We start from the raw sequence: 27229 nt of genomic DNA on the forward strand, positions 1-27229 counted from the left end.
ACCATGACAATCTCACTGGGGAAATTAATTAAAACTACAGACAGGTGCAAGGTTCCCTCCTATCATAGGTCTGCACATAAACAACTCTCTGCTGAGCCTTACACTTCTTCAAGCTACACTCACCTGGTAAGACCCATCTGCTGTCCTTTTATATGACTGAAGAGCAAATTTCATCAGCAGAGATGTTACTCTAGACATTGTACGGCTCAGATATGTGATATTGATCTTTATTTAGTCAGTATGAAAATGAATGCAGCAAATGTATGCAACACATATAACTAATGCTGATGGATTGTTTTTATAATGTCACTTCATTTCTGCTGTTGACTCATGCCTCAGTATATCTGCTGCTTAGAGTTGAACTACTCACTATGCCGAGCAAGCTAGAGGGTGCCATGGATGCTCTTATCACTGTATTTCACAACTACTCTGGAAACGAAGGGGACAAGAATAAGCTTAACAAGGGTGAACTTAAAGAGCTGTTAAACAGCGAGCTCACTGATTTCTTACGGGTAAGTCTTTTCAATGCTGTTTTGTTCAAACAAATAACATTGTATTATCCAGAAGAGGAGTTTTTATTGCACATATTTGTTGTAGCCTTTCCATGTCCATCCATTACATTTATATTTTAACCCTTTCATGCGCAACGTCCACATGCGTGGACAGTAACTTTAACTCTGTTTTCTACTTATTTATCATGTTGATATACACCAATCCACTTCAGGGAAGTTTAAGTAGGTCCTTGGCAATATATTAAGAATATGTATCATCTTATATTTGGAATATTGACTGCTTGATGACATCATCAATTCAACATGAGTGACAGTAATGGCCATATGCTGAATGCTCCAGGCATATCTGTAAAAAGCTAGTACTAAAGAAGGCAAAATCATGTAAAAAAAAAATATTATGCTGTACAGGAGAGTGTGTTGAACAACTCTATGTTTTCAGAAATTAAATCGGATGTAAAATGGAGTTTGTAGACCCTAAAAAGCAACTGTCCACGTATGTGGACGTTGCGCAACAGAGGAGCTAAATGGCCAAAAATTTGATTTTGTAACTAGGACTTTTTTTTTTTTTTTTTTTTCAAATATGATTTTAATTGCTTTAAATTACAAAGAAACAAACATTTGGTAAACATATTTATAAATAATGACCTAATTACATGTGGTAATGCCAAGGTGGTATGGTAATATGGGGGTAGCAGAGGGGTGGGTGGGTAGTAGAGGGGTGGGTATGAGAGTACTAGAGGGGTGGGTGGGTTAGTAGTAGAGGGGTGGGTAGTATGGATGTAGTAGAGGGGTGGTTGGGTAGTGGTGGTAGTAGAGGTGGGTAATATGGGGGTAGTAGAGGGGTGGGTGAGGGTCGGTGAGCAATAATGGGGGTAGTAGAGGGGTTGGGCGGGTAGTATGGAGGTAGTAGAGAGGTGGGTGGGTAGTATGGGGGTAGTAGAGGGCTGGGTGGGTAGTATGGAGGAAGTAGAGGGCCATAGTTTCCACATTTTCTGTCATTACATTTTATTGTTTTTTACCCCTTTGTTGCGCACTGTCCACATACGTGGACAATAACATAACTTCTATATAAAAGCATATTTTTTAAAAATTCCAACTGATTTTCAATATTGGGCTCATATAGAGTAATAAAATCAATACTAAAAAAATCTGGACACTTTTTTTCATAATGCGTGCATGAAAGGGTTAAATCCAGTGAAAATCTTGAAATGCTTTGAATATTTTAATTATATATTTTAAATATTTTAATTATTTTATTACTGAATGACATCAATGTGTTTGGAACATGTACGTGGCTAATAGGTTTACTCTTCTTGGGTGTGTATGTAATTGTGTAAAAGGTCTGTATTAAGCATCATTGCACATGTGTTAGGTCTTTATTGAGCAATTGTGTATACTTTTGGTCATGTTGTTTTGTAAATCCTTAATAAGCCACTATAGTTGAACTAATTATTTCCACAAGGAAGCCAAGTAACCCGACTATTTTGCAATGCATGCCATAATCATTTAGAAATATTTTTTATAATATATAATGTCTTTCTGTGAGAGCTTTAGAGTTACTTTTTTCATTGTTTTTGAGTTTGTTTGTGTGTGTGCATATGTTAGGGTTTATAACCAAAGACAGCCTTTCTTTTATTTTAATAATGGTTATATATATATATTATATATATATATATATATATATATATACAGTATATATTTTCCGTGGACGTTTCATTTGAATGTTTATATCTGAAGCTAAAGCTTCATTGTACATTACTGATTAGAGATGACTTGAAATTAAATTCTCAGGGGCAGATGTACTAACGCTTTTGCGCCCACTTCAGGCGCATTTGTTTCGCAATGTGCGCATTTAATGATGGCGAGGTATGTACAAACACGCCGCAATGAGGTGAAGACGCAGACTGCCTGTTGCGGGAGCTTAGAATGGCAAATTGCACTTTTCTGTCTCATGCATATGCATATCAGATGAGAGTGGGAGGTTCATGTAAAAAGATGGGAGGAGAAGCGTAAAATGCGCCTAATTATATATTCCCCGGTATGTACTAAAACTGCCCATGAAAGCGCACATCTATTTTGCGCCTAAATATTTCCGCCTTGTGAAAGCAGGTTTTAAATGCAGTTTGCTGTTAAATGCATCTATAAGAGAATCTTTCAAAGACAACAGAATCGCTTATTAGACCACCTGTTTTGCGTCTTTGTACTATATCAAAAGCAACCTTAACTTTCGTTGGCCTTTCGAACGTCTTACTTTCACTTTCACGCCATCCGCTTAAACTTTCCTTCTTGCTAGATTTGATAAATCTTCCATAGCCTACGTGCACAAGTAAGCCTAATTTGAGTAGAACTACTGATTTTCATTATCTTCCTGCTTGTTGACATGATGCATTGTATTATTTCGTGATCGCTAAATGTTTAATTCCTTTTAATGTTGTCATCAGTTAACTTCATTCAACTGCGCTTCTGATTGAAATGTTGTTCAGTTGTTGTCCTTCGCTAATTGCGTTAGGGGGCGGAGAACGGCGCAGATTATCCAACGAATTTCAGGATTGGTAAATAGGATGTAAACTGAAGTACATACGTAGCGTGTGCTTTCTGCGTGTTGGCCTTGGTGCAAACAACGTTACGATCGCTAATCTACATACATCTGGCCCTCAGTGTCAAGTATATAGAGATCGCCAAGACATGTGACCAACTAGGCAGCAACGTCATTAAAACGCAAAGAAATATGGGTATGTTTGGCCAGTTTACATGGGCTGGCATCAGGCTAGTGTTCTGGTCTATGGTCTGGCATGAAAATAATGAAAACTTAGCCTGAAATAAAAGTGTGAAAAACATAATCTTGCACCTCCTTACTGCTGCTATCCATGCCATTCCTCGCCTTTTTGTCACCTCTGAAACATGGCGTGTACTATTATTTTTCCACGCTGGAAAACGATAAAGGATAAGCTTCATGCCACTCTACGGCATCTCGAACACTGCACTGCATTCTTCCCGCAAAGTCAGTAAAACTGCCTAAATATGTGCCGCGGATTCCCAAAATGCTTTGCGTTTTCCATTGGGAATACGTCATGTTCTCAATCCTTATAGATGCTCAATAGGCCTATCATACAGCATGCATAGAAACATGTGTAACCACATTAGCTACATTGAGCACGTGTTAACCATTATTACATAACCAATGCGTGTATTAGTGGTCAACAAGGTCTGTATTAAGCATTGCAAATTTTCTATGTCTTTATTGAAGAGTTTCATATTCTTAAATAATTGGTCATTTATTCTTGGCAAATCATTAAAGGTGCAGTCAGCGAAGGACAATATTTTTGTCTCATTCAGCAAACATCTCATGATCCACTAGCTGCCCATTTCATGAGTGCACTGTAAAAAAAAAAAGAAACACTTTGCAGAGTTTCTCTGGGAATACTGAAGGGAGGGGTGAGCTACTTTTTTGGAGTGTTTAGTTTGGTCTTTGGTTAAAATATAGTGCACAAAAAAGACAAAAAGCATCTTCTAAGAAATGTTAATGTAAACACAAACATAAACTAGAAAAGCATTTCCTGAAGGAAATACCAGTGCATGGAAAGTCATTGCAAGGATTATGCTAGGGTACTTACAGTGGGTACGGGTTGAGAATGCACCTTCTCCCGCGGGACTCCCGAAGAGATCCCGCAGGCCGTCAAGACGATTTTTTTCGAGGCTAAGGCAATGTACCCAAACAACCACCAGGTGGCAGAAAGTTTCATCCCGCATTTCAAAATGATGAAGACCGCATATCCGTCAATAGTCGACTCCTTAATCTCATTTAATCATTACAATGAAGGTGATGACTGGCGAAAATATTCAAACGACGTTTCAATGAACCATTGTTGAAATGAATGAAAATGGTTATAGAAAATCGCCTACAGCCTAACGCCGACACAGCTGATTCTTTGATTGATTAAGCTGTTTTGATGTAGGGGATGGGTAAACTGGCGCGCTACAAACATGTTACCAATCAAATGTAATATTAGTAGGACTAGCCTACTTAGACACTTTAGTCATAGGCAACGTTGCCATGTTAATTTGGGCTAGAAGTGCTTGCTTGTGGTGGCGCTCCTGTCCGCTGCTTCTCCCGAATTGTGTGGCAAATTTGTCAGCAATCAGCTTAAATGTCAAATCATATTTATTACAGTGCATGAAAATGCACTGTACTGTTCTTCCTCGGTCTTCTTCTTCTTCTTCTTCTTATTCTTCTTCTAACGCACGCAATTCAGCTTCAACCGTTTAACGTAGAAACTTCATTCAAACGTTGTTGCGTAGGTCTTGCTTATGCCATGCCTGCTTTGTATTTTTCAACTTTGTAACTTTTATACTTTTTAAACTATTAGTTAAAAACTATTACAATTTCCCCCATAGACTTAACATTGCTCATTATGACATCACGGCAGCAATTAGAATCTTAGGCCAGGTGGCCGGCCACCTGGGCACCAACTGTCAGTTTCTCTGGCTTTAAGCATACAGTCTCTCAGAAGACTACATATCCTGTTAACTGTTTACTCTGTCCACAACTGTTTCAAAATAAAAGTCCTCACTGCAATAATACACTATTAAATCATTTAACCATTGAAACTACTCAACTATTGAACTGTTCAACCATTCCAACTGTCAGTTATCATCCACTATGCCTCCAGTCAACTACATGAAACCTCCATGTACCTAGCAACCAACATAGCAACCATTAAAATTAAGCGTTTATGACCGTTTCCATAGCAACCAACATGATTATACTGCAGTAACTTCTTGTTTCCTGATAGTGGCCACCATGGATACCCTAGCAACAAATGTTTCAAAATAAAAGTCCTCACTAGCAAGTTAGCTAGTTAACATGGTTAGCATTGTTAGCATAGTTAGCATTTTTAGCATAACTGCAAAAAATCATCAACTAAGTTAGCTAATCAACCTGGTTAGCATTGTTAGCAAATTTAGCATTGTTAGCATAGTTAGCATTTTTAGCATTGCTGCTAGAAATCATTGGTTAAGTTAGCTAATCAACCTGGTTAGCATTGTTAGTAAAGTTAGCATTGCTAGCATAATTAGCATTTTTAGCGTAACTGCTAGAAATCATTAGCTAAGTTAGCTAATCAACATTTTAACATGAATAGAAATCATTAGTTAAGTTAGAACTGGAATGTTTCATCTTTAAACAGTCTACCTTCACACTATCAACTCTCTGTAAACTATGCAACCACCATGTTTACCCTAGCTACACCTTAGTAACCATATCTACATTATCTATCTATTTCTGCATTTTCATGCACTGGTAATTCCTTGGAATTGCATTTCTAGTTTATCTTTGTCGCCATGGTATTGGGGGAAACGCGGAGAAACGAGACGGTCAGTCCTCGTATTTTTTCTTCGCGTTTCGTTATAAGAAATATATAGGTAATAGTTAGTCTTCTTCCGTATTGAACAGAACACAAAGAAATCACTAAACATATAGCCTACAACCAAATGACACTTTAATGCAGCGTTTCTCAAACTATGGGCCGCGAAACGTGGAGACTGCTGCTGGTCCGCGAGACATGGAGTGAAATTAGGTCCGGTGATCTGATAATGTGCTGCGCAATTGACCAAGCAACCGCGGACCGACAGGAAAAGAAAGCAAACGTTGCTGCTATCGGGAGGAAATGCTTGCTAATTTTATGTGTTTAAACATAGAGCCATAATTAGGTGTGTCTGTTATTATGATAATTTTTGAGCATAACTGCTTGTCCATGCTCAGTGACAGGTGTTAATAGCCTTGCCATAAGCACTGCTGTGGAATGCAGGTGCTTCTTTTATTATGCGGTTAGAGCATAAGCGCTTACTCATATAGACCAGGGGTCTTCAACCTTTTTCAGCCCAAGGACCCCTTGGCTGTGAGAGAGACTGAGCACGGACCCCCACACCTGGCACACCTCAAATCATGCCTATCATTTGAACCGTCAGTCATTAGTGCCTACATGCATGCACGTACGCGGACGCACACACACGAACGCACACATTCTAAACAGAAGTTATTATTAACAGGGGGGTAACTGCTTTATACAACTCGTTTCTGATAATTCTTTACATAGTGTTGCATAAACTCGCCCTATAATAGAATGAATGTCACAAGGGTCAACTAAGGTGGATATGTAAGGGATAATCAACGACGCACCGTGCGTTTCTAGGAAAATAATGCACGTTTTAAGTGTTAATAAGGTCCCGACGCCGCAGGCATTATTGCAGTGCATTATTTTCCTATAAACGCACGGCGCGGAGTTGATTATCCCGTTTATACCACTGCTACTATCATTTTCGTTTATATTGCCGCTGTCTTAGATACAACGTTGCTGTGTTTACCGTTACATTCACATTGGCGAATTAATATTCAAGTGTGAGAAGCTCCGCTTTAACCCTCTCTGGTGGTATAAATTCAGCTAAATTCAGGCAAAGCTTCATTTGCTCAACCTGATACAGACAGAGAGCCTCTGCATCTTGTGTAAATATAACTTGTCTTACACAAGGAAACACAAACACACAAGATTATCGTTATCGTTTCATTTTGATGGTATGACATCGCGGAGAACGTTGGATTAATGAATTCACTCAGAACGCCTTGACCCCCGGTTGAAGACCCATGATATAGACTATAACTCAGGGACAGGTGCAAAACCACCAACTGGGATGGATCGAAGGGCAAGCAAGCACTGCCACACAACGTGAAGGCCTTTGTGTTGTCAACACTAAACAGAAAGTTTCCTACGATGGGGAGAAGTGGCCGCAAGGACTGCATCGATAAGATCAACGAATGCCTTTGCAAGCCCCGAAACCCCGGTGATACATTTTCTTTCCTTTAATTCAATAAAAAAATGTTTATCTTGAAGAACTTTTCCGAGGTTGTCTTGTCTACCAAATCCTAAACTTAAATAGCGTAAACATTCACATAGGCGATTAACTTTTCTTCTCAGCAGACATCGCAAACATAAGATAAAATGTTAGGCAGCCCTTCCTCCATATCGTAGTAGGCCTATAGGCAATTTATTAGAGGGGTCAAAAAAACTCATAAAGTAGGCTAGCCTGCTACTTTTTCCAGACTAAATGTGTCACTTTAGTGATTGGCTCTTTCAAATGCAAATGAGGTGGATGGGCTTTTGAATGGGCCTGCTGCAGGTGAGAGGACAAATCCTAAGAATTTGTTGTTTTTACAAAGTGCCATTATCATTGGCATATTCTCTTAAAACAATACATAAGTTTAGAGCGAACGTTTCAACTATGTTTGCCATGGTAGACAAAAACACTCAAATAAAACAATAGCCTAAAAAATAACTGTAGTGCGTAATGGACACGGCTCTATATCCTAAATAATTTTAGAGGTTCGCCATTTGGTAAAAAGCCAGGTCTATATATATAGAGAGAGAGAGAAAGAGAGAGAGAGAGATTCATGCATTCTGCATTACCGTGACCCTATACCTTGGATGTTTTTTTTTCTCATTGGAATACAGCAGGACAGGATGCCTTTTATCTATCAAACGCAAAAGCTGAGATTGTTGGAAGGACTAGGCTACTCAACAAACTTGTTTTTCGTTTCTGGGAGATCTCGTTATCGTTTTGGATTGTCGGATTTTATACTTATTGTATATATAGGATGAACAAAGTCCATGGATTTGCTATATTAAATCCAGTAGCCTAATAATTAGGCTATGTGCCACGTCCAATTTCGCAAGTGGTGTAGTAGGCCTAGGCTACATTTAAAAATCGACAGCCGTATGTGAGATCCATTTCATGAAGAGCAATTGTCTTGTGCGATCATGCCCCCTCCCCCACACTCGTCTAACCAGTTCACTACATTATAGCCTACCTGGCACTGAGGACGACTGCCTCTCCCCCTTCTCTCTCGACAGACACCTGAGCCCGACTCGTCAATGTAAAAATGTGCGTGAGTGTGCGCTGAACCACGAATTCACATAGGCGATTAACTTTTCTTTTCAGCAGACATCGCAAACTTAAAAAAAAATCGCAAAACAGAAAATCTTTCATTTTTTAATAAAACGACAACTTTTCTCTTGATGAGTTCCGGAGAGGTTCTTCGAGTGGGTTTTGAACCCCGATCGCTGGCGTACCTTGCACATGCTCCATCCAGTTGCGCCACAGCTCGATTGTTTACATCGATGTGCTTTATTCGCCCCATGGACTTGAAACGCCGATCAAAAGTTCTGACATGTTAAACTGACGTTAGTTATTAATTCACCACATGATAAAAATGCTGTCATATAGCTTGACGCCCAGCAGCCTATGGTAGTCTATGCCTATCTCTGAATCAACATGAACATGCATACGATACATACGTTGCTAGAAACTTATATTGCGGAGCTAGGCATCCTAGTCGATGGTTACAATGAATCACCCTCACTGCCCTATCGCATATCTGACCGTCCATTGTTACAATGTTACAAAATGCGCGATCTTCTCCATGCATGTAGCCTACGGTTATAAGTAAAGTGACAAGCATAGGCATGTATTAAAGAGATTTCTGTTAAATACATTTTATTTTCAGTCGTCAAAAGCGGCGGGGACAAAATCTGTGATAACAAGTGCTGGGTACATGTAGGCTACCCAGCGTCGCCGGTTAAAATGAACATGCCTCCGTTTTAAAATAGCCTATAGCCTACACGGAAATGCGGTCTTAGGCTAACCGTAATGAATTCATGAATTAATCTAGGTTGCCTTTCGAGTATTTCAGGTTGAATTGAAGGCTATTTCCTTCTGATAGGCCTATAGGCGATTTTCCAAGGAATTACCAGTGCATGAAAATGCAAAAATAGATAGATAATGTAGATATGGTTACTAAGGTGTAGCTAGGGTAAACATGGTGGTTTCGTAGTTTACAGAGAGTTGATAGTGTGAAGGTAGACAGTATAAATGGTTAATACTATAGAGGGTTTACAAAACGCTTTTACACACCTCTTTTGTGGGGACAGGTGCGTAGGAATAGGTTACCCAGTTAAACCCGAAGAGGCATCCCGCACATCGTCCACCACGCATGCAAACATCCACCCACCCACCAGCAGCGCCCCCAGAGCAAAAGTCCAGAATGCTTCATGTCTTTGGACGTGTCATCCTGTCATCCTGTTGACAGGGTCGGGAGGCGTAAGGAGGCGATGTAGTGTAATTAAAATCGTTAAAATCATTGGACATTGGTGTAATGTAATTAAAATCGTTAAAACCATTGGACTTCCACTCTAGAAACACCACCCCAAGAAGGCCCGGACCGCGAGCCCAATCCAAATACAATGCCGCAACATAGCCCTCCCCTCCGCCATCCACTCCCAGCATTCCCACCTCCCCCGTCCCCCCCATCCCACAAAATGCACAGCCGTGCACATCTGATCAGACCGCATGCCCCAGCCAGACCGCCTGTATACGCCCACGCAGAGCCACTGCCGAATGGAGCCGACACGAACCCCCCCCCCCCCCCACCAGGAAGTGAAACAGGATATGTAGTCTTAATGAGATTGTATGCTTAAAGCCTGAGAGAGAGCTGCTGCACCTGGACTGGCCACCTGCACTGATCTATAAAGAATACCTGGATAGAGCATCTACGTCAAAATTCTGAAGCCTACATGGCGGCGGCCATTATGGGACCACTTGCCATAGGAATGCATAGACAGTAAAAGAAAATAAAAGAATGTTGCCGTTCTGCAACAATGGAATTGGAACACCACGCCGCCATTATGGGACCACTCGGGACAGTTCCATTGGCTTCATTGTTGATGGGTCAGCAACAATGAGATAGGCTGCATCCGAATAGTCAGTACATACTAGCTTCGTTTAGAACGTACTACTCAACCGTCAATTTAGTACGTTATTTATGTATGCGAGCGAGTAGTAGGCATACAATTCGGACGTACTGGGCAGCCATTTTGCCTGTCCTTTGACCCCGGATGTTTACATGTGACGCAAACACAATGACCGACGCATGCCGCGAAATTTTAAAGCCACCTCGGAGAATTGACCTCAGAGCCGTTTATTCGTCTTATTTCGCTTTAAACCGCTGAACGTATTTACAAGAATGACCTCTGAGACGTTTATTCATTAAGTTTTGCTTGACACAACTGAACGTATTTACGAGAATTAGCAGTTAGCAGTTCATTCGTCTTGTTGAGCTTGACACGACCGGTCTCCATTTTTGGCCGGGGGAGTCCTGTATTTTACCCTTTCTAGCCGTCCACCCGCAGTATTTCACCGTATATCTCCCAGCTGACTAAACTGGCTTCATATGTCAACGTGAACTTGAGATTTTTACCGGGAGACGACGGCGGCCCCTTGTCCCGAACAGTCCTGCTGCAGTTTGCCTGACGTGACTCGCGGGAGACATCGCGGAATTCTGTGTGCAATAAAAATAACTTTCATTACTCATTAAAATGAGCATGCATTACTGACTAAATAAATTGCTATGATGTAGTTAAAAACAAACCACTGTTGTAAATAAGACTAGTAAACAGGCCTGCATTGTAGCACATTAATTCAATAACAAGTGTGTTTCGTAGGCTACCTATTTAACCAACAGCATAACATGACAGTATCTGAACGTTCAGTAGGCTAGCCTAATTGCTCCAGAAATCACACATGAGAAGGTATCCCTTCGATTTCAATTCATTTTAAATTTTGCACATTCCATCAGAATAACCCAGGTGTGCCTGACCTCAGTAGTTCTTGAATTTCCCCCTGGGGATCAATAAAGTATCTATCTATCCATCTATCTAATCACAATAATCAGACCAACTACCAAAAGTACTTAAATTCACACAAATCCAGTAAAATCCAAATCTAGTAAATAAATGCATAAGCTTTTATTAGTTTAACAAACAAAACATTGCAATTTAAATGTTAAAAATGATAGAAGCTTTTACAACAATCTACATGTAATAAATATTTGAAAACTGTATAATGATTCAAATAAATAAAGTAGCCTATAGTTAAACATAGGTAGTGTTACATAAATATTTCAAGAAGCTTTTAAGTGTTAAGAACTTCTTAGGAGCGTTCTTTGAGCGCTCCTAAGAAGTTCTTAGCACTGAAGAGCTTCCTAACGAATCTAGGAAACCCAGCCATTCCATTGTCAGTAGTTGTGGCTTGTGATTCAAGTGTGGTGTGGGTGCTTTAAATTCTGTATTTTTGTACCATGACCAACCCAGTTACACACATGCTGACATAAACGCACGTACGTGCGCACACACACACTCTTGGCCACTGGTCTTCCTTTCTGGTGCCTCTTCTTCATTGTTGTCTCCACCTGTTTCAGCAGCAATACCAGCCGGGGGTTGTGTCCAAACTGCATTTAGATATAAAGTAATATATTTTCAAGATCATTATGAGGTCTAAAGCAAGATTTCAACATGTCATCTGTCAGAGAAGTTGTTTGTCCACTCAAATATATTTACTGATAGCCACCTTATCTCTCTCAGTTGGGGGTTGGTCAAAGAGTTCTTTCTATGCATCCTTCTCAATTTAAGAAGCATGGACAGCATATAATTAAAAGAAAAATAATTATTCATCATTTACTGTCTGACCTACTATAACTAAAGCCCAGTCTTGCAACTTAAGCTGTCATTAACACCTCTCTTGTAATTATTTTGAGCAAACAAGACATTGTGTGGTTGTTAAATGATCATGTATTGAAGAGGAGAGAGGAAACCGCACACTCTTGTTCTGATGCCAAAATGTATTAAATCAATTTATTTAATAAATGTTGGCATCAGAACAAGAGTGTGCGGTTTCCTCTCTCCTCTTCAACTATTACCGTGACCAGCACCTCGCTAAAACAGGTGTGCGCTGCTCTCCCTTAAAACAAAATGATCATGTATTACCAATGCCAATTACCAAGAGCAATAGATATGCGTCAACACATATGCACACCTGAAGCAAAAGGGCTTGTGGACTTCCTTCACGAGATCCTTGTGGTGCTCCAGTTGGCCATGTTGTGGATGTGGTAAACCAAAGTATCTAAAAATGACAAATAAAAACAACACAGGCCTAGATTAAAGCTTATTACTATTATTTGCCTACTCTAAACAAACATGTATTACATATTTGATTGAATCAATGTACAACTTACTAATAACTCTGCTCTCTTGTCTTGTCACAAGAATTGGTTCGCAAATGCAGCCTTCTTCATCCACGTGCAGGTAGCTGATCAGTGTTGCCTGGATTCAAAGGTGTATATTCAAATGAGTCATATAGTAGGCGGTTGGAAGGCTAAATGGCTATATGTTCAAACTTCAAACTAAGGATATGTTCAAATTGGCTACATGATCATAAGCAAGCTCCTAGTACAAAACAAAGAACTACCAAAATATGCCTAAGCTGATTTGTATTAGCTTTACATGACTTCTAACACACACACAACACACACACACACACACACACACACACACACACACACACACACACACACACACACACACACACACACACACTTGCCTGAAGCAAGCTGCATAACGTAACTATGAGGTGCCAATCGCTAGATATTCTTCTTCCAAGTCATGCTGGTTAATGTTAAGCCATCTCTGAAATAATTAGATCACGATTCACTTTGAAAACCATAGAATTTAGCAAGTATAGCTAACATTACAGCGAGGTTGACTAACCACCAAACACTGTAACGTCAATTAGCCCAACAAAGTAGGCTAAGAAATCATTATAACGTTACGTTACCACTAATGAATGAGGCGGCGTGTATCCTCGTTCGTCCATGCAGCATTAAAAAAAAAGAGACTTCGTTGTACTACAAAACTAACGTTAACAGGTAATCGTTTTCTTGACAGGAATACACACGATATTACCCTCGATACACACAGCACAGCTGTCTCCAAAATAACAAATGTATCAGTTCACGTACAGCATTGCTAACGTTAATCAGAACTCCAAAATATAACGCTAGCTTTAACCAACCATCACATTTAACGTACACGACAGATTTACCAACGTACATAACGAGTTTCACTTTAAAGTTGATAGTAAAATTAAAACTTAAGCTACAACAAGATTAATAGACCAACTAAAGCAGACAGATAACGTTAGACAGGCTAACATTTACACGAATGTATGTCTTCTCCCGATAATACAATCGCAAATACAACTTACTTCAACTGAACTGAACTGATACATAACGTATTTTCGAAACAGCCAACGTTTAAACTCAACATTTCTACTAATATACTTACATTTATAAACATCGGTTGAAGTTGTCGCTGTCGGCCCGTCACCTTTGATTTTCCCGGCGGCTTGTCTTCTTCTACGGTTATTTGACCCCCGGTGATTTGTGGGATAGCGTAGTGACCAACCGTTGTATACTGTGGAGGTAGTAGGCCATCCGGGTACTTTTCGCCTACTAGTTGATGCCTACTAAGCATTCGGACGTACTACTACTGTGACGTACTGCGTCTCGCCTACTGATTAGTACGTTAGTATGAGTATTCGGATGCAGCCATAGTCTATCCAGGTATTCTTTATAGATCAGTGGCCACCTGGCATAAGATTCTAATTGCCCTATTATGATGTCATAATCACAATGTTAAGTCTATGGGGAAATTTTAGTAGATTTTATTTAATAGTTCAAAAAGTATAAAAGTTACAAAGTTGAAAAATACATAGCTGAAGTCACCTAAGTAAGACCTACGCAGCGCAGTTTGAATGAAGTTTCTACGTTAAACGTTATATCTTTATCTTTCTATACCAACGTCGTGCACACAGTGTTCTTTTTTCAGAGCCTATTTGTAAAATCTAATTTAGCATTAAACGAAGCGATAAAAGCAGCAATTTCGACACTGATTGGCTGCTGGAATCTTGCAATCTGATTGGCTGCTGGAATCTTGCAATCTGATTGGCTGTTGGAGTCCTGCAATGTGATTGGCTGTTGGAATCCTTCAATCTGATTGGCTCCCAGAATCCTGCAATCTGATTGGCTCCCAGAATCCTGCAATTTGATTGGCTCCCAGAATCCTGCAATTTGATTGGCTGTTGGAATCCTGCAACCTGATTGGCTGTTGGAATCCTGCAATCTGATTGGCTCCCAGAACCCTGCAATCTGATTGGCTCCCAGAATCCTGCAATCTGATTGGCTGTTGGAATCTTGCAATCTGATTGGCTGTTGGAATCTTGCAATCTGATTGGCTCCCAGAATCCTGCAATCTGATTGGCTCCCAGAATCCTGCAATCTGATTGGCTGTTGGAATCCTGCAATCTGATTGGCCATTGGAATCCTGCAATCTGATTGGCTTCCAGAACCCTGCAATCTGATTGGCTCCCAGAATCCTGCAAGCTGATTGGCCCCCAGAATCCAGCGATCTGATTGGCTCCCAGAATCCTGCAATCTGATTGGCTGTTGGAATCCTGCAATCTGATTGGCCATTGGAATCCTGCAATCTGATTGGCCGTTGGAATCCTGCAATCTGATTGGCTCCCAAAATCCTGCAATCTGATTGGCCCCCAGAATCCAGCGATTTGATTGGCTCCCAGAATCCTGCAATCTGATTGGCCCCCAGAATCCTGTAATCTGATTGGCTGTTGGAATCCTGCAATCTGATTGGCTCCCAGAATCCTGCAATCTGATTGGCTCCCAGAATTCTGTAATTTCATTGGCTGTTGGAATCCCGCAATCTGATTGGCCCCCAGAATCCTGCAATCTGATTGGCTCCCAGAATCCTGCAATCTGATTGGCCCCCAGAATCCAGCGATCTGATTGGCTGTTGGAATCCTGCAATCTGATTGGCTCCCAGAATCCTGCAATCTGATTGGCCCCCAGAATCCAGCGATCTGATTGGCTCCCAGAATCCTGCGATTTGATTGGCTCCCAGAATCCTGCGATTTGATTGGCTCCCAGAATCCTGCAATCTGATTGGCCCCCAGAATCCTGCAATCTGATTGGCTGTTGGAATCCTGCAATCTGATTGGCTCCCAGAATCCTGCAATCTGATTGGCTCCCAGAACCCTGCAATCTGATTGGCCCCCAGAATCCAGCGATCTGATTGGCTCCCAGAATCCTGCGATTTGATTGGCTCCCAGAATCCTGCAATCTGATTGGCTGTTGGAATCCTGCAATCTGATTGGCTGTTGGAATCCTGCAATCTGATTGGCTCCCAGAATCCTGCAATCTGATTGGCTCCCATAATCCTGCAATCTGATTGGCTATTGGAATCCTGCAATCTGATTGGCCATTGGAATCCTGCAATCTGATTGGCTCCCAGAACCCTGCAATCTGATTGGCTCCCAGAATCCTGCAATCTGATTGGCCCCCAGAATCCAGCGATCTGATTGGCTCCCAGAATCCTGCAATCTGATTGGCCCCCAGAATCCAGCGATCTGATCGGCTCCCAGAACCCTGCAATCTGATTGGCTCCCAGAATCCTGCAATCTGATTGCTGCCGTGATGTCATAATGAGCAATGTTAAAGGGACACTTCACCGATTAGCATTAAGCTTTGTATCTTTAGAAAACCAGTCATGTTTTTGAATGGCCGTGCAACATTCCCTCAGTTTGCCATGAGACGGGAGAAATACGGTTTTCAATGTTGGACTTCCTGCTTTCAATGATGTAAAAATCGTCATTTCTTTATCTTTGTCGAGTAGATGAAACTACAAACACTTTCCTCATTTTTCCAAGAGGGGGCGCTAGCGGTGGGACTTCACTTGCAGAAACTAGAATATATAGCCGCCATCTTTTTTGGAAGCTAGGCTCCCGGTCCCGGAGAAAGCTGATAAGTAACTACGATTTAATATGAAATATTAATTAATTGAATGCTGATATTGAAACTGATATGGCAAATGGGAATTCTGAAGATCTGGTATATGAATTTGATGCACGAGATGACCTGTACGAGCTGTAATACAGTACAGAACATCAAGGCCTCCATCAAGGCCTGCAGCACGCCTGGACGTCGATTAGGATCATTGGCTGTCGATTAGCCTTTGCCTGGGCTAGCTCAAGCTATAATGAACTAGCTCTCACAAGGTCAGTTATCCTAATGTTATTCACAAGTTATTGCACAAATAGTATTAGCGATACTAATAATTGTTAAAGGTCGGGTATTCTAGCATATGCTGTCAATTTTCGGGACATTTGACATGGAAATATGTTAATTAACGTTTTGGGTTTTTTCGCGATTTTTTCGCTAATTCCTTTTGAAGACCAGCAACATTGATGTATGGCCACAAGATTGAGTACAACATAAAACAATGATCGTTTTAATTTTAGAATCGTTATTAATGCCAAAATGTTACATTAATGAGTCCTTCTGTGTAGTCTTGTCTACTTCCTGGTGGGTGCTGGTAAGGCAGTGAAAGGTATAAAAGTGGAATAATAATAAGAATACATTGGAAGAACAGTGTAGTGCATTTTCATGCACTATAATAAGAAGAAGAAGCAGAAGACTTTGGAAGAACAGTAGAGTGCATTTTCATGCACTCTAATAAGAAGACTTGGAAGAACAGTACAGTGCATTTTCATGCACTGTAATAAGAAGCCTAGGAAGAAAAGTACAGTGCATTTTCATGCACTGTAATAAGAAGAAGAAGCCTAGGAAGAACAGTACAGTGCATTTTCATGCACTGTAATAATAATAAGAACTAGCCTAGGAAGAACAGTACAGTGCATGTTCATGCACTGTAATAATAAGAAGAAGCCTAGGAAGAACAGTACAGTGCATTTTCATGCACTGTAATAATAATCGCCTATAATAATAATAAGAAGAAACCGGATAACAGTAGAGTGCATGCACTCTAATAAAAAGATATCGGATAACAGTAGAGTGCATTTTCATGCACTCTAATAAGAATACTTCGGATAACAGTAGAGTGCATTTTCATGCACTCTAAAAACAGTATACTGTAGTGCATTTTCATGCACTATAATGATAAAAAGAAAAAACTTTTGAATAACAATACAGTGCATTTCCATGCACTGTAATAAAAATAAAGATAAAAAACAAAGGAAAATCAATACAGAAGAATAGGAAGAACAGTACAGTGCATTTTCATGCACTGTAATAATAATAAGAAGAAGCAGAAGACTTTGGAAGAACAGTACAGTGCATTTTCATGCACTGTAATAATAATAAGAAGAAGCCTAGGAAGAACAGTACAGTGCATGTTCATGCACTGTAATAAGAAGAAGAAGCCTAGGAAGAACAGTACAGTGCATTTTCATGCACTGTAATAATAATTGCCTATAATAATAAGAAAAAGAAACCGGATAACAGTAGAGTGCATGCACTCTAATAAGAAGATATCGGATAACAGTAGAGTGCATTTTCATGCACTCTAATAAGAATACTTCGGATAACAGTAGAGTGCATTTTCATGCACTCTAAAAACAGTATAGTGCATTTTCATGCACTATAATGATAAAAAGAAAAAACTTTTGAATAACAATACAGTGCATTTCCATGCACTGTAATAAAAATAAAAATAAAAAACAAAGGAATATCAATACAGAAGAATAGGAAGAACAGTACAGTGCATTTTAATGCACTGTAATAATAATAAGAAGAAGCAGAAGACTTTGGAAGAACAGTAGAGTGCATTTTCATGCACTCTAATAAGAAGACTTGGAAGAACAGTACAGTGCATTTTCATGCACTGTAATAAGAAGCCTAGGAAGAAAAGTACAGTGCATTTTCATGCACTGTAATAATAAGAAGAAGCCTAGGAAGAACAGTACAGTGCATTTTCATGCACTGTAATAATAATAATAAGAAGCCTAGGAAGAACAGTACAGTGCATGTTCATGCACTGTAATAATAAGAAGAAGCCTAGGAAGAACAGTACAGTGCATGTTCACTGTAATAATAATCGCCTATAATAATAGTAAGAAGAAACCGGATAACAGTAGAGTGCATGCACTCTAATAAGAAGATATCGGATAACAGTAGAGTGCATTTTCATGCACTCTAATAAGAATACTTCGGATAACAGTAGAGTGCATTTTCATGCACTCTAAAAACAGTATAGTGCATTTTCATGCACTATAATGATAAAAAGAAAAAACTTTTGAATAACAATACAGTGCATTTCCATGCACTGTAATAAAAATAAAAATAAAAAACAAAGGAATATCAATACAGTGCATTTCCATGCACTGTAATAATAATAATAATAATAATATAAAGAAAAAATTAAGGAATAACAATACAGTGCATTTCCATGCACTGTAATAAAAATAAAAAGAAAAAACAAAGGAATATCAATACAGTGCATTTCCATGCACTGTAATAACTAGAAAAGCATTTCCTGAAGGAAATACCAGTGCATGGAAAGTCATTGCTAGGATTATGCTAGGATAATTAAAGTGATTACTATAGTGTTGCTAGGCTAAATAAAGTGGTTACTATTCTATAAAAAGTGGTTACTAGGTTGGTTGCTAGGGAAACCACGTCGGTTGCTAAGGTGGTTGCCAGGTTGTCATTATTGAAGTGGTTGCTAGGTTGTAACTAAGTAATTATAGTGGTTGCTTTGCTATAAAAGTGTTATTTTAAATATAGTTTTAAAAAGAAAAAGTTATGGAAATTGGGAGAAATAGAGAGAGTGATAGAGAAAGTGAGAGGAAGTGAAGAAAAAGAAGTGAAAGAAAGTGGGAATGACAAGTGAGCTATCCAGTTCAATGGAGAGACACACAGAGAAGAAGTTCCATTGAAGTTGCTGAAGTCAGTGAGAGAACACCGGCAAAGTGGATTCCATTCTATTTCTTTAAAAGCCAATTATGATGTCAAAAAGCCAATGTTAAGTCTATGGCAAAATTAAGTTTATTTTTCACATAATATCTCAAAAAGTAAAAGTCGTAGAAATATGAAAAGTAATAGAATGAAAATTTGGTGCAAGAGCTACGTGTCAAAGTTTGAACCAAGTTCCTACGATAAGCGGCCTATAAGCGGAGTCAAATTAGGGCCTGGAAGAATAATAATAAAAAAATAAAAAGCCTATGAATAACAATACAGTGCATTTCCATGCACTGTAATGAAAACAAAGAAAAAGAAAAAGCCTAGGAATAACAATACAGTGCATTTCCATGCACTGTAATAAAAATAAAAAGAATATAGCTGCAAGCGGCGATGGCGGGCCCGAGCACCTGGGGTGCGGACCCGTGACATTTCGGAATCTAACAAAGCAACACCTACTTGTTGGTGGGTATGTGCATGAGCAACACACATGCCCGCCAAAGGTCTCTGACTAGCCATAGCAATAACACACAAGTCCACCAAATTTGGTTCATTTTCGTGAATGTTTGTGTCAACCACAACAGATAACGTGCTGCTAGGTGGCGCTATAGAGTCCCAAAGTCACACCTTAGGCCAGAGCTCTGTCTCTGACTAGCAGAAGCAATTCCACATGTAGCTGCCAAATTACATCCAATTCATAACCTTTTTTCTGCCTATAACACCAACTTCCTGTTTCTTAATAAAACGCCATAATTCAAACCTTCGCCATTTCAATATACTTCAAAAATAAAAAAATTTTTTCGCAATTCCTCTCGGGCAACCCCTCAAGATCATTTTAGTGCTTATATGACATGAATTCGATAAACCGTCTAGGAGAAGTGTTTCAAAATACGTGATGTGCAAAAATCATAATCATAATCATAACTCAAATTCTTCTAGGATTCACTATATAGTTTAAACGTAAAACTTGTTCAGAATAATACAACACACATGTCCACCAAATTTGGTTCATATCCGTGAATGTATGTGTCAACCACAACACACAACGCACTAGGTGGCGCTATAGAGTCCCTGAGCCACACCCTAGGCCAGAGGTCTGTCTCTCAGTAGAGGTATCAATTCTACAGGTAGCTGCCAAATTTCAAGAGTTTTAGAGCATGCCAAGTTGGTGAAAAAGGGCAAAACATTCCGGTAATCTGAGCAAAAACAATAGGGCCTTGCACCTACGGTGGAGCCACTTCAGTGGCCGCACCTCAGTGCTCGGGCCCTAAAAAAGCCTGCACTGTAATAAACATAACATCATGCGCAATCACTGACTGTTGACTGTGGAATAGGTTACTAGTATAGTATGGATCAACAAAACAAAACTATGTGATTTATTCTGACAGAGTAGTAACATATTAAGACAATGTATTAAACAGCTATAATGTTTCTATTTTGATCCATATACAGCTCTGGAAAAAAAAACTAAGAGTCCACTGCAAATTTGAATATGACTATCAACTCTACTTACAGTGCCCTCCAAAAGTATTGGAACACATGCACAAGTTAAATATAAAATCTTTTAGAAATTGATCTTAATGCCTTAAAGGGATAATCCGGAGTGAAATGCACTTTAGATCAAATTTTCGGACTATTGGGAGTACATACGTTGAGTTGACACCAAAATGGTTCGAGCTCACCGTTTTTAGCCAAAACTCGTTAGCCTGGAAGTGACGCGGGCATGTCCTTTCGCCGCTACAAAACGTTATTTTTATACCTCTTCTACTGTTCCAAACAACACTACACTTACGTGATAGTGAGAAGAGGATCCCTAAAGCCAAACCGAAGTATCCCCACGTCTTTATGTGGTCGGATAGAGAGTCCAGAATGAATTTAATCGAGTCCGTACCTCTCCGGAAATGTTAATAAAGTGTTGTTAAAACGTTGCCAGTTGCAACAGCGACATTTCCGGAAAGGTACTGACTCGATTAAATTTATTCTGGACTCTCTATCCGACCACATAAAGACGTGGGGATACTTCGGTTTGGCTTTAGGGACCCTCTACTCACTACCACGTAAGTGTAGTGTTGTTTGGAACAGTAGAAGAGGTATAAAAATAGCGTTTTGTAGCGGCGAAAGACATGCCCGCGTCACCTCCAGGCTAACGAGTTTTGGCTAAAAACGGTGAGCTCGAACTTTCTCAAAATACATCCGAATGACATGATTTTGGTGTCAACTCAACGTATGTACTCCCAATAGTCCGAAAAATTTATCTAAAGTGCATTTCACTCCGGATTATCCCTTTAAATGAAAAAAATGAGGAAATATTCAACCTTTAAGGACATCAATTTTCTTTGTGAATTAATAATGTATTGTAAATAAATAAATGTTTTCCTTAAAATACAGGGGTCATAAGTATTGGAACGCTCATGTTAAATTCCCATAGATGATTTTTATTTTTATTTTTAAAGGCCAGTTATTTCATGGATCCAGGACACTATGCACCCTGATAAAGTCCCCTTGGCCTTTGGAACTAAAATAACCCCAGTTGCTTTGGACAAAAGCATCTGCTAAATCATATAACCTTAACCATAGCCATGAGATAAAACAGCAAGATATACCAAGACTTGTCGGTAACACTTTAGATTACAGATCGGTAATAAGTGGGTAATGTTATGGTAATATATATGCAATTTCATATTACAAATATAGCCACAAGCGGCGATGGCGGGCCCGAGCACCTGCGGTGCGGAGACCTGTGAGATTTCAGAATTTAACAAAGCAACATGTGTGTGTTGGTGGGCATGTGCATGAGTAACACACATGCCCACCAAATTTGGTCAATTTTCCTGAATGTATGTGTCAGCCACAACAGACAACACGCTAGGTAGCGCTATAGAGTACCTAAGCCACACCCTAGGCCAGAGCTCTGTCTCTGTATCCATATTTGTAGTCCAAATTTGAGATGATAACCAGTGTGTTGATATGGTGTACTGTAAATCATGCATCTGTAAGGCTTACATCTTTGCTTCAGATCATTGAATTCACAAAACCTGTTGCTGTATTTAATGTGTGTGTGTGTGTGTCTTGATGTAAACAAAATGTAACTAAGTCATGATTGTTTGACTTTTCTGTATTCTGGTTATTACATGCTATTCCAACCAAGCATTTTTGTGAGGATAAGAACTTGGGTCTGGCTTAGTCAGTCCCCAATTCAATCACTAAAAATGACTTAACCTGAATAAAATCATCATGCACATGATCTTTTCTTTACCTTTTACTTTACATGACACTGTCACTCTTGACCGACTCATGGCAACTCTGGCCGTTCATTTTCATGTGGATCAAGAAAGGGAGAGAGAGAGTGTGTGTGTATGTCTGTGTGGAAAGAACGGGGGAGGGGAGCAATGCAGCTGAGAGAGAGAGAGAGAGAGACACAGACAGAGGGGGTAGAGACAAATGGATCAATAGAATAGAATATAGACTTTTTTGATCCCGTGAGGGAAATTCATTTCTCTGCATGTAACCCAATTTAACCAAATTAGTGAACACACACAGCACACAGTGAACACACAGTGAGGTGAATCACACACTGACCCAGAGCAGTGAGCTGCATGCCCAACCAGCGGTGCTGGGGGAGCAGTGAGGGGTTAGGTGCCTTGCTCAAGGGCACTTCAGTGGTGGACTGGTCGGGGATTGAACCGGCAACCCTCCAGTTACAAGCCCCAAGCCCTAACCAGTGTGTGTGTGTGTGTGTGTGTGTGTCTGTCTGTCTGTCTGTCTGTCTGTCTGTGTCTGTCTGTCTGTCTGTCTAGGACGCCGCGCATGTGTCAATGTGTATGTGCTAATGAGAGAGTGCGTGCGTGTGTGAGCTGCAAGAGGGAGGGGGAGGAGAGGGAGAGAGGGGAAGGAGAGAGACCTCCAGCTGAGAGAGAGAGAAAGAAGGGGAGAGAGGGGGGCGATAGCAAAAAGCCCACCAAATATATGGGCAAGTATGAAATAAACAAATAACTCACATTGAACAACATCAAAACTTGTATATGACTGTCACTACTAACACACTAACTAATACTCCATTAAATTTCATCCAAATTAGTCACTGTTTTCTGCCTATAACACCAACTTTTTGTTTCTTTTATAAGACACCTAGATTCAAACCTTCGCCATTTCAATATACTTTTAAATTCAAAAATCTGGTCGCAATTTCTCTTGGGCAACCCCTCAAGATAATTTTACTGCTGAAATGACATGATTTCGATAAACCGTCTAGGAGAAGTGTTTCAAAATACATGATGTGCAAAAATCGTAATCATAATCATAACTCAAATTCTTGTTGTTCAGATTAATAGAACACACATGCCCACCAAATCTGGGCTATTTTTGTGAATGCATGTGTCGACCACAACAGCGCGATAGGTGGCGCTTTAGAGTCCCTGAGCCACACCCTTGGCCAGAGCTCTGTCTCTGAGTTTCGATTGCAATTCTACAAATGGCTGCCAAATTACAAGAGTTTTAGAGCATGCCAAGTTGATGAAAAAATGCCAAACAGGTAAGGAGGAAAAAACTATAATAATAATAATAATCTGAGCAAAAACAATAGGGCCTTGCACCTACGGTGCAGCCGCTGCTACAGCGGCCGCACCTCGGTGCTCGGGCCCTAAATATCTAATGTGTAATTTCTAGACAATTACTGTGCAATTACCATACAACAACAATGCAAACAACTTGGGTAAAATAAAATGGTAATAACTGCTGTAAATATGTACTTAACGAAGCAATAAATATTTAGGATTTACTTATTGTGACATAATATTTCTGTAATTACACCAACATGATGGGGCTATGAAGGACTAAATTACCCTTAACTTCTAAGTGTTATGCACAGTGGTCAAAGTGTCACAGTGGTTTTTGTAGTAGTTAGTTTGATGGTAAAATGTGACCTGTTATCTGTTATTATGATGAAATAAATAAGGTTATATCACAATAACTACAGTATATGGTATCAGGGCTGTAAAATACTGTTTTGTCTTTTCGAAAGGATTTCAACAACTCCCCACCGTTCAGAAAAAAAACCTTTTGAAAAGACAACAGTATTTTACAGCCCTGATTCCATATAGTTATTGTGAAATTACCTCATTTATTTCATCATAACAACAGATAACAGGTCACATATTATGTTTCAATAAGTAAATCCTAAATATTTATTGCTTCGGTAAGTACATATTTACAGCAGTTATTACCATTTCATTTTATCCTTAAATCCAAGTTATTTGCATTCTTGTCGTATGGTAATTGCACAGTAATTGTCTAGAAATTACACATTAATTATCTGTAATATGTGGTTTAAATATATTATTATCATTAAATTGCATATTACCATAACATTACCCACTTATTACCGATCTGTAATGTAAAGTGTTACCGACTTATCAAGGAAAACTTCAGAGACAATTTTAAAGTAATGATAGCCTAAATGGAAAAGGCTCTGAAATGGACCTACATTCAAGCCTGATGATTGCAAAGAGCTTCAGAGCTACGCAATGTAAGACCTGCTCTTTAGCCGCTATGCTAACACCGCCCTGTGGCAGCAAAGAGCAAAGGTGGTAGCTTTACAACAACAGTAGTATTATTTACTGATGATGGTGTGACTTGTTTTGACCACACAGTTCAGCCCTGCACTTGCCTGAACTCAGATTGGGAGTCGAGCACACTAGCAATAGAGCTAACAAGCCCAGGCTGCTAGCTCTCTCACTAGCACAACTCTTAAAGGAGAGATCTGGCATGTTTTCACATAGCTCTGCGTTTCTCAAAGTCACCGAGTACTGTCGGTATGAAACGAAACAAAAACAAACGGTTTTACCTAGCTCAGGTTATTACAACCAGCAGCTAACACAGCCAGGCAGCTACAGTACTAAACTCTGTGGGCATGTACAGGGGGGGCTGATGGACGTGTCCTCAGAGTGTAGTGCTGTAGCTGCCTTTTTGTAACAACAGTACTCTGTGACCTCGCGAAATGAAGATCTATGTGAAAACTCACCAAATATCTCCTTCAAGGTGTCAGGAGGGATATTTACCAATGTACAGTTGTGCTCCTAAGTTTATGAACCCGTGCTACAGTTGACTAAGACGAGGACTAAAACGTCATCTGTTGAAAATTGCCTTCATTAAAAATGCCTTAATTAAAAAATGAGGAAAGATCCAGCTTCTAAGAACATCAATTTTCTTTGTGAATGAATGATATATTGTAAATGAATAAATGTTTTTCCTTAAAATGCAGAGGGCGTAAGTATACACACTCCTGTGTTAAATTCCCATAGAGGCAGGCAGATTTTTAAAGGTCAGTGATTTCATGGATCCAGGATACTATGCATCCTGATAAAGTTCCCCTGGCCTTTGGAATTAAAAAATCCCCACATCATCACATATCCATCACCATAAGGATTGAGAACATGACGTATTCCACATACTTAACGTACCCACAAACTTAAGACTTGAGGGAAGAACGCAGTGCAGTGTTTGAGACGCCTGTTACCTGCTGTGTTATGAATAGAGTGGCATGAAGCTTATCTTTTATCGTTTTCCAGCGTGGAAAAACAATAGTACACGCCATGTTTCAGAGGTGACAAAAAGGCGAGGAATGGCATGGGTAGCAGCAGTAAGGAGGCTGAAGATTATGTTCTGTTTTTCACACTATTAAGTTTTCATTATTTTCATGCCAGACTATAGACCAGAAAACTAGCCTGATGCCAGCCCATGTAAACTGGCCAAACATACCCATAATTCTTTGCGTTTTGATGACTTTGCTGCCTAGTTGGTCACATGTTAGCGATCTCTATAGACCCCTTCACAACGGATAAACATTCGGAGTGGCGTGACGTCAGTGGCGGCAGAAAAGTTAGACGGCTATTGAAAAGCACTAGTAATGCGGCCAAAATTAGTCCGTAATTAACCTTTGATGAAATGGCTAACGATATAAAACAGTATGTACATACACTCAGTGTATGGGATTGGGAGGATTATTTGAAAAAACTTTGAAAAAACGTACGTTATCAGGTGGGATCATTCTGACAGATCCCCATTCTAAGTGAATGGAAAGAAGACGTAGCAAGATTGCCCTCCGTTGAATGGCCAGATATTTATAATTACGTTATTGAAAAACCGAGCGTATACAGTAAGGAGAAGTGGCGGGTGTATAGATCATTGGATATATAACTATGTCCCAAATGGTCATGTCTAAGATTTACAATACAATGACATATCGGATGAGTTTAGCGTTGTCGCTGATGGCAGTTGATGGTTGTTTTGCCGCCAGCGAACGAAGTGACGTAGGCTCAGCAGGGGTCTATACCTAGACTAGAGATGGTTTTACTTCAGTTAGCTTAATAGCTGGTTTGATTTGCATTGAGAGATGATCTTATGGAAAGCACCCCATGCCGATGAATTTAAATAAATAAATAGTGAATTGTGAATCACATTGTCACAGGTGGGTAGATGGTGGCCATCAAATTAGGCCATCAACAGCATGTAGAAGAGGGTGCTTGACCTGGAAAGTTTGGGAACCGTGACCCAACTCTCAGGAGAAACTGGGCCATTATTCAATTGGTTTTGCATGTTATAAAAACATTTCTGACTTAAACCATATTCTGTGTTATATTTTAGTCTCAGAAAGATCCAATGCTGGTGGAGAAGATAATGAATGACTTGGACTCCAACAAAGACAATGAAGTTGACTTCAATGAATTTGTTGTACTTGTGGCAGCACTCACAGTAGCATGTAATGACTTCTTTCAAGAGCAACAAAAAAAGAAGGGCAATTAATGTAATATTATACACATAAAACATTATATGTCTGCCAAAATGTGAACATAAAGCAAAGAGAACATATTAGACTTTTATTTGAATTTGAACACTAAAATCATTTGTGTTACATTACACATTCCTTCTTGCACTACACGTTCGTTCATTCATCCACATTTTTCTTACGTTTGCATTTATTGTTATATCTGTAGTTCAATTAATTGGC

The 27229-nt window shown here is 39.7% G+C and overlaps 1 protein-coding gene and 1 long non-coding RNA gene across 3 annotated transcripts; one reads left to right on the forward strand and one right to left on the reverse strand.

The window, feature by feature from the left end:
- On the forward strand, nucleotides 1–27229 carry s100z (S100 calcium binding protein Z). Of its 2 annotated transcripts, none has more exons than XM_062553672.1 (3): nucleotides 1–126; nucleotides 356–512; nucleotides 26866–27229. In XM_062553672.1, the coding sequence occupies exons 2-3, from the start codon at nucleotides 372–374 to the stop codon at nucleotides 27022–27024; spliced, it is 300 nt and encodes a 99-aa protein (XP_062409656.1). In that variant the 5' UTR covers nucleotides 1–126; nucleotides 356–371; the 3' UTR covers nucleotides 27025–27229. The 2 variants fall into 2 exon arrangements, with proteins under 2 accessions (XP_062409656.1, XP_062409657.1); XM_062553673.1 differs by having other exon boundaries at nucleotides 10–126; nucleotides 340–512.
- LOC134100469 (uncharacterized) lies at nucleotides 11344–12902 on the reverse strand. The gene is made up of 3 exons (XR_009941277.1): nucleotides 12631–12902; nucleotides 12432–12518; nucleotides 11344–11847 (listed from the first exon to the last, which is right to left on the reverse strand). It is a non-coding gene; the product is annotated as an uncharacterized LOC134100469 (long non-coding RNA).

The sequence above is a fragment of the Sardina pilchardus genome, chromosome 14, assembly GCF_963854185.1.
Source record: "Sardina pilchardus chromosome 14, fSarPil1.1, whole genome shotgun sequence".
NCBI lineage: Eukaryota > Metazoa > Chordata > Actinopteri > Clupeiformes > Clupeidae > Sardina > Sardina pilchardus.

Excerpts from the sequence above, each read along its gene's own strand:
- s100z (XM_062553672.1), top strand. The coding sequence starts at position 372 with ATGCCGAGCAAGCTAGAGGGTGCCATGGATGCTCTTATCACTGTATTT. Across the intron at positions 513-26,865 it reads AGCTCACTGATTTCTTACGG|TCTCAGAAAGATCCAATGCT; the intron begins GTAAGTCTTTTC and ends GTTATATTTTAG.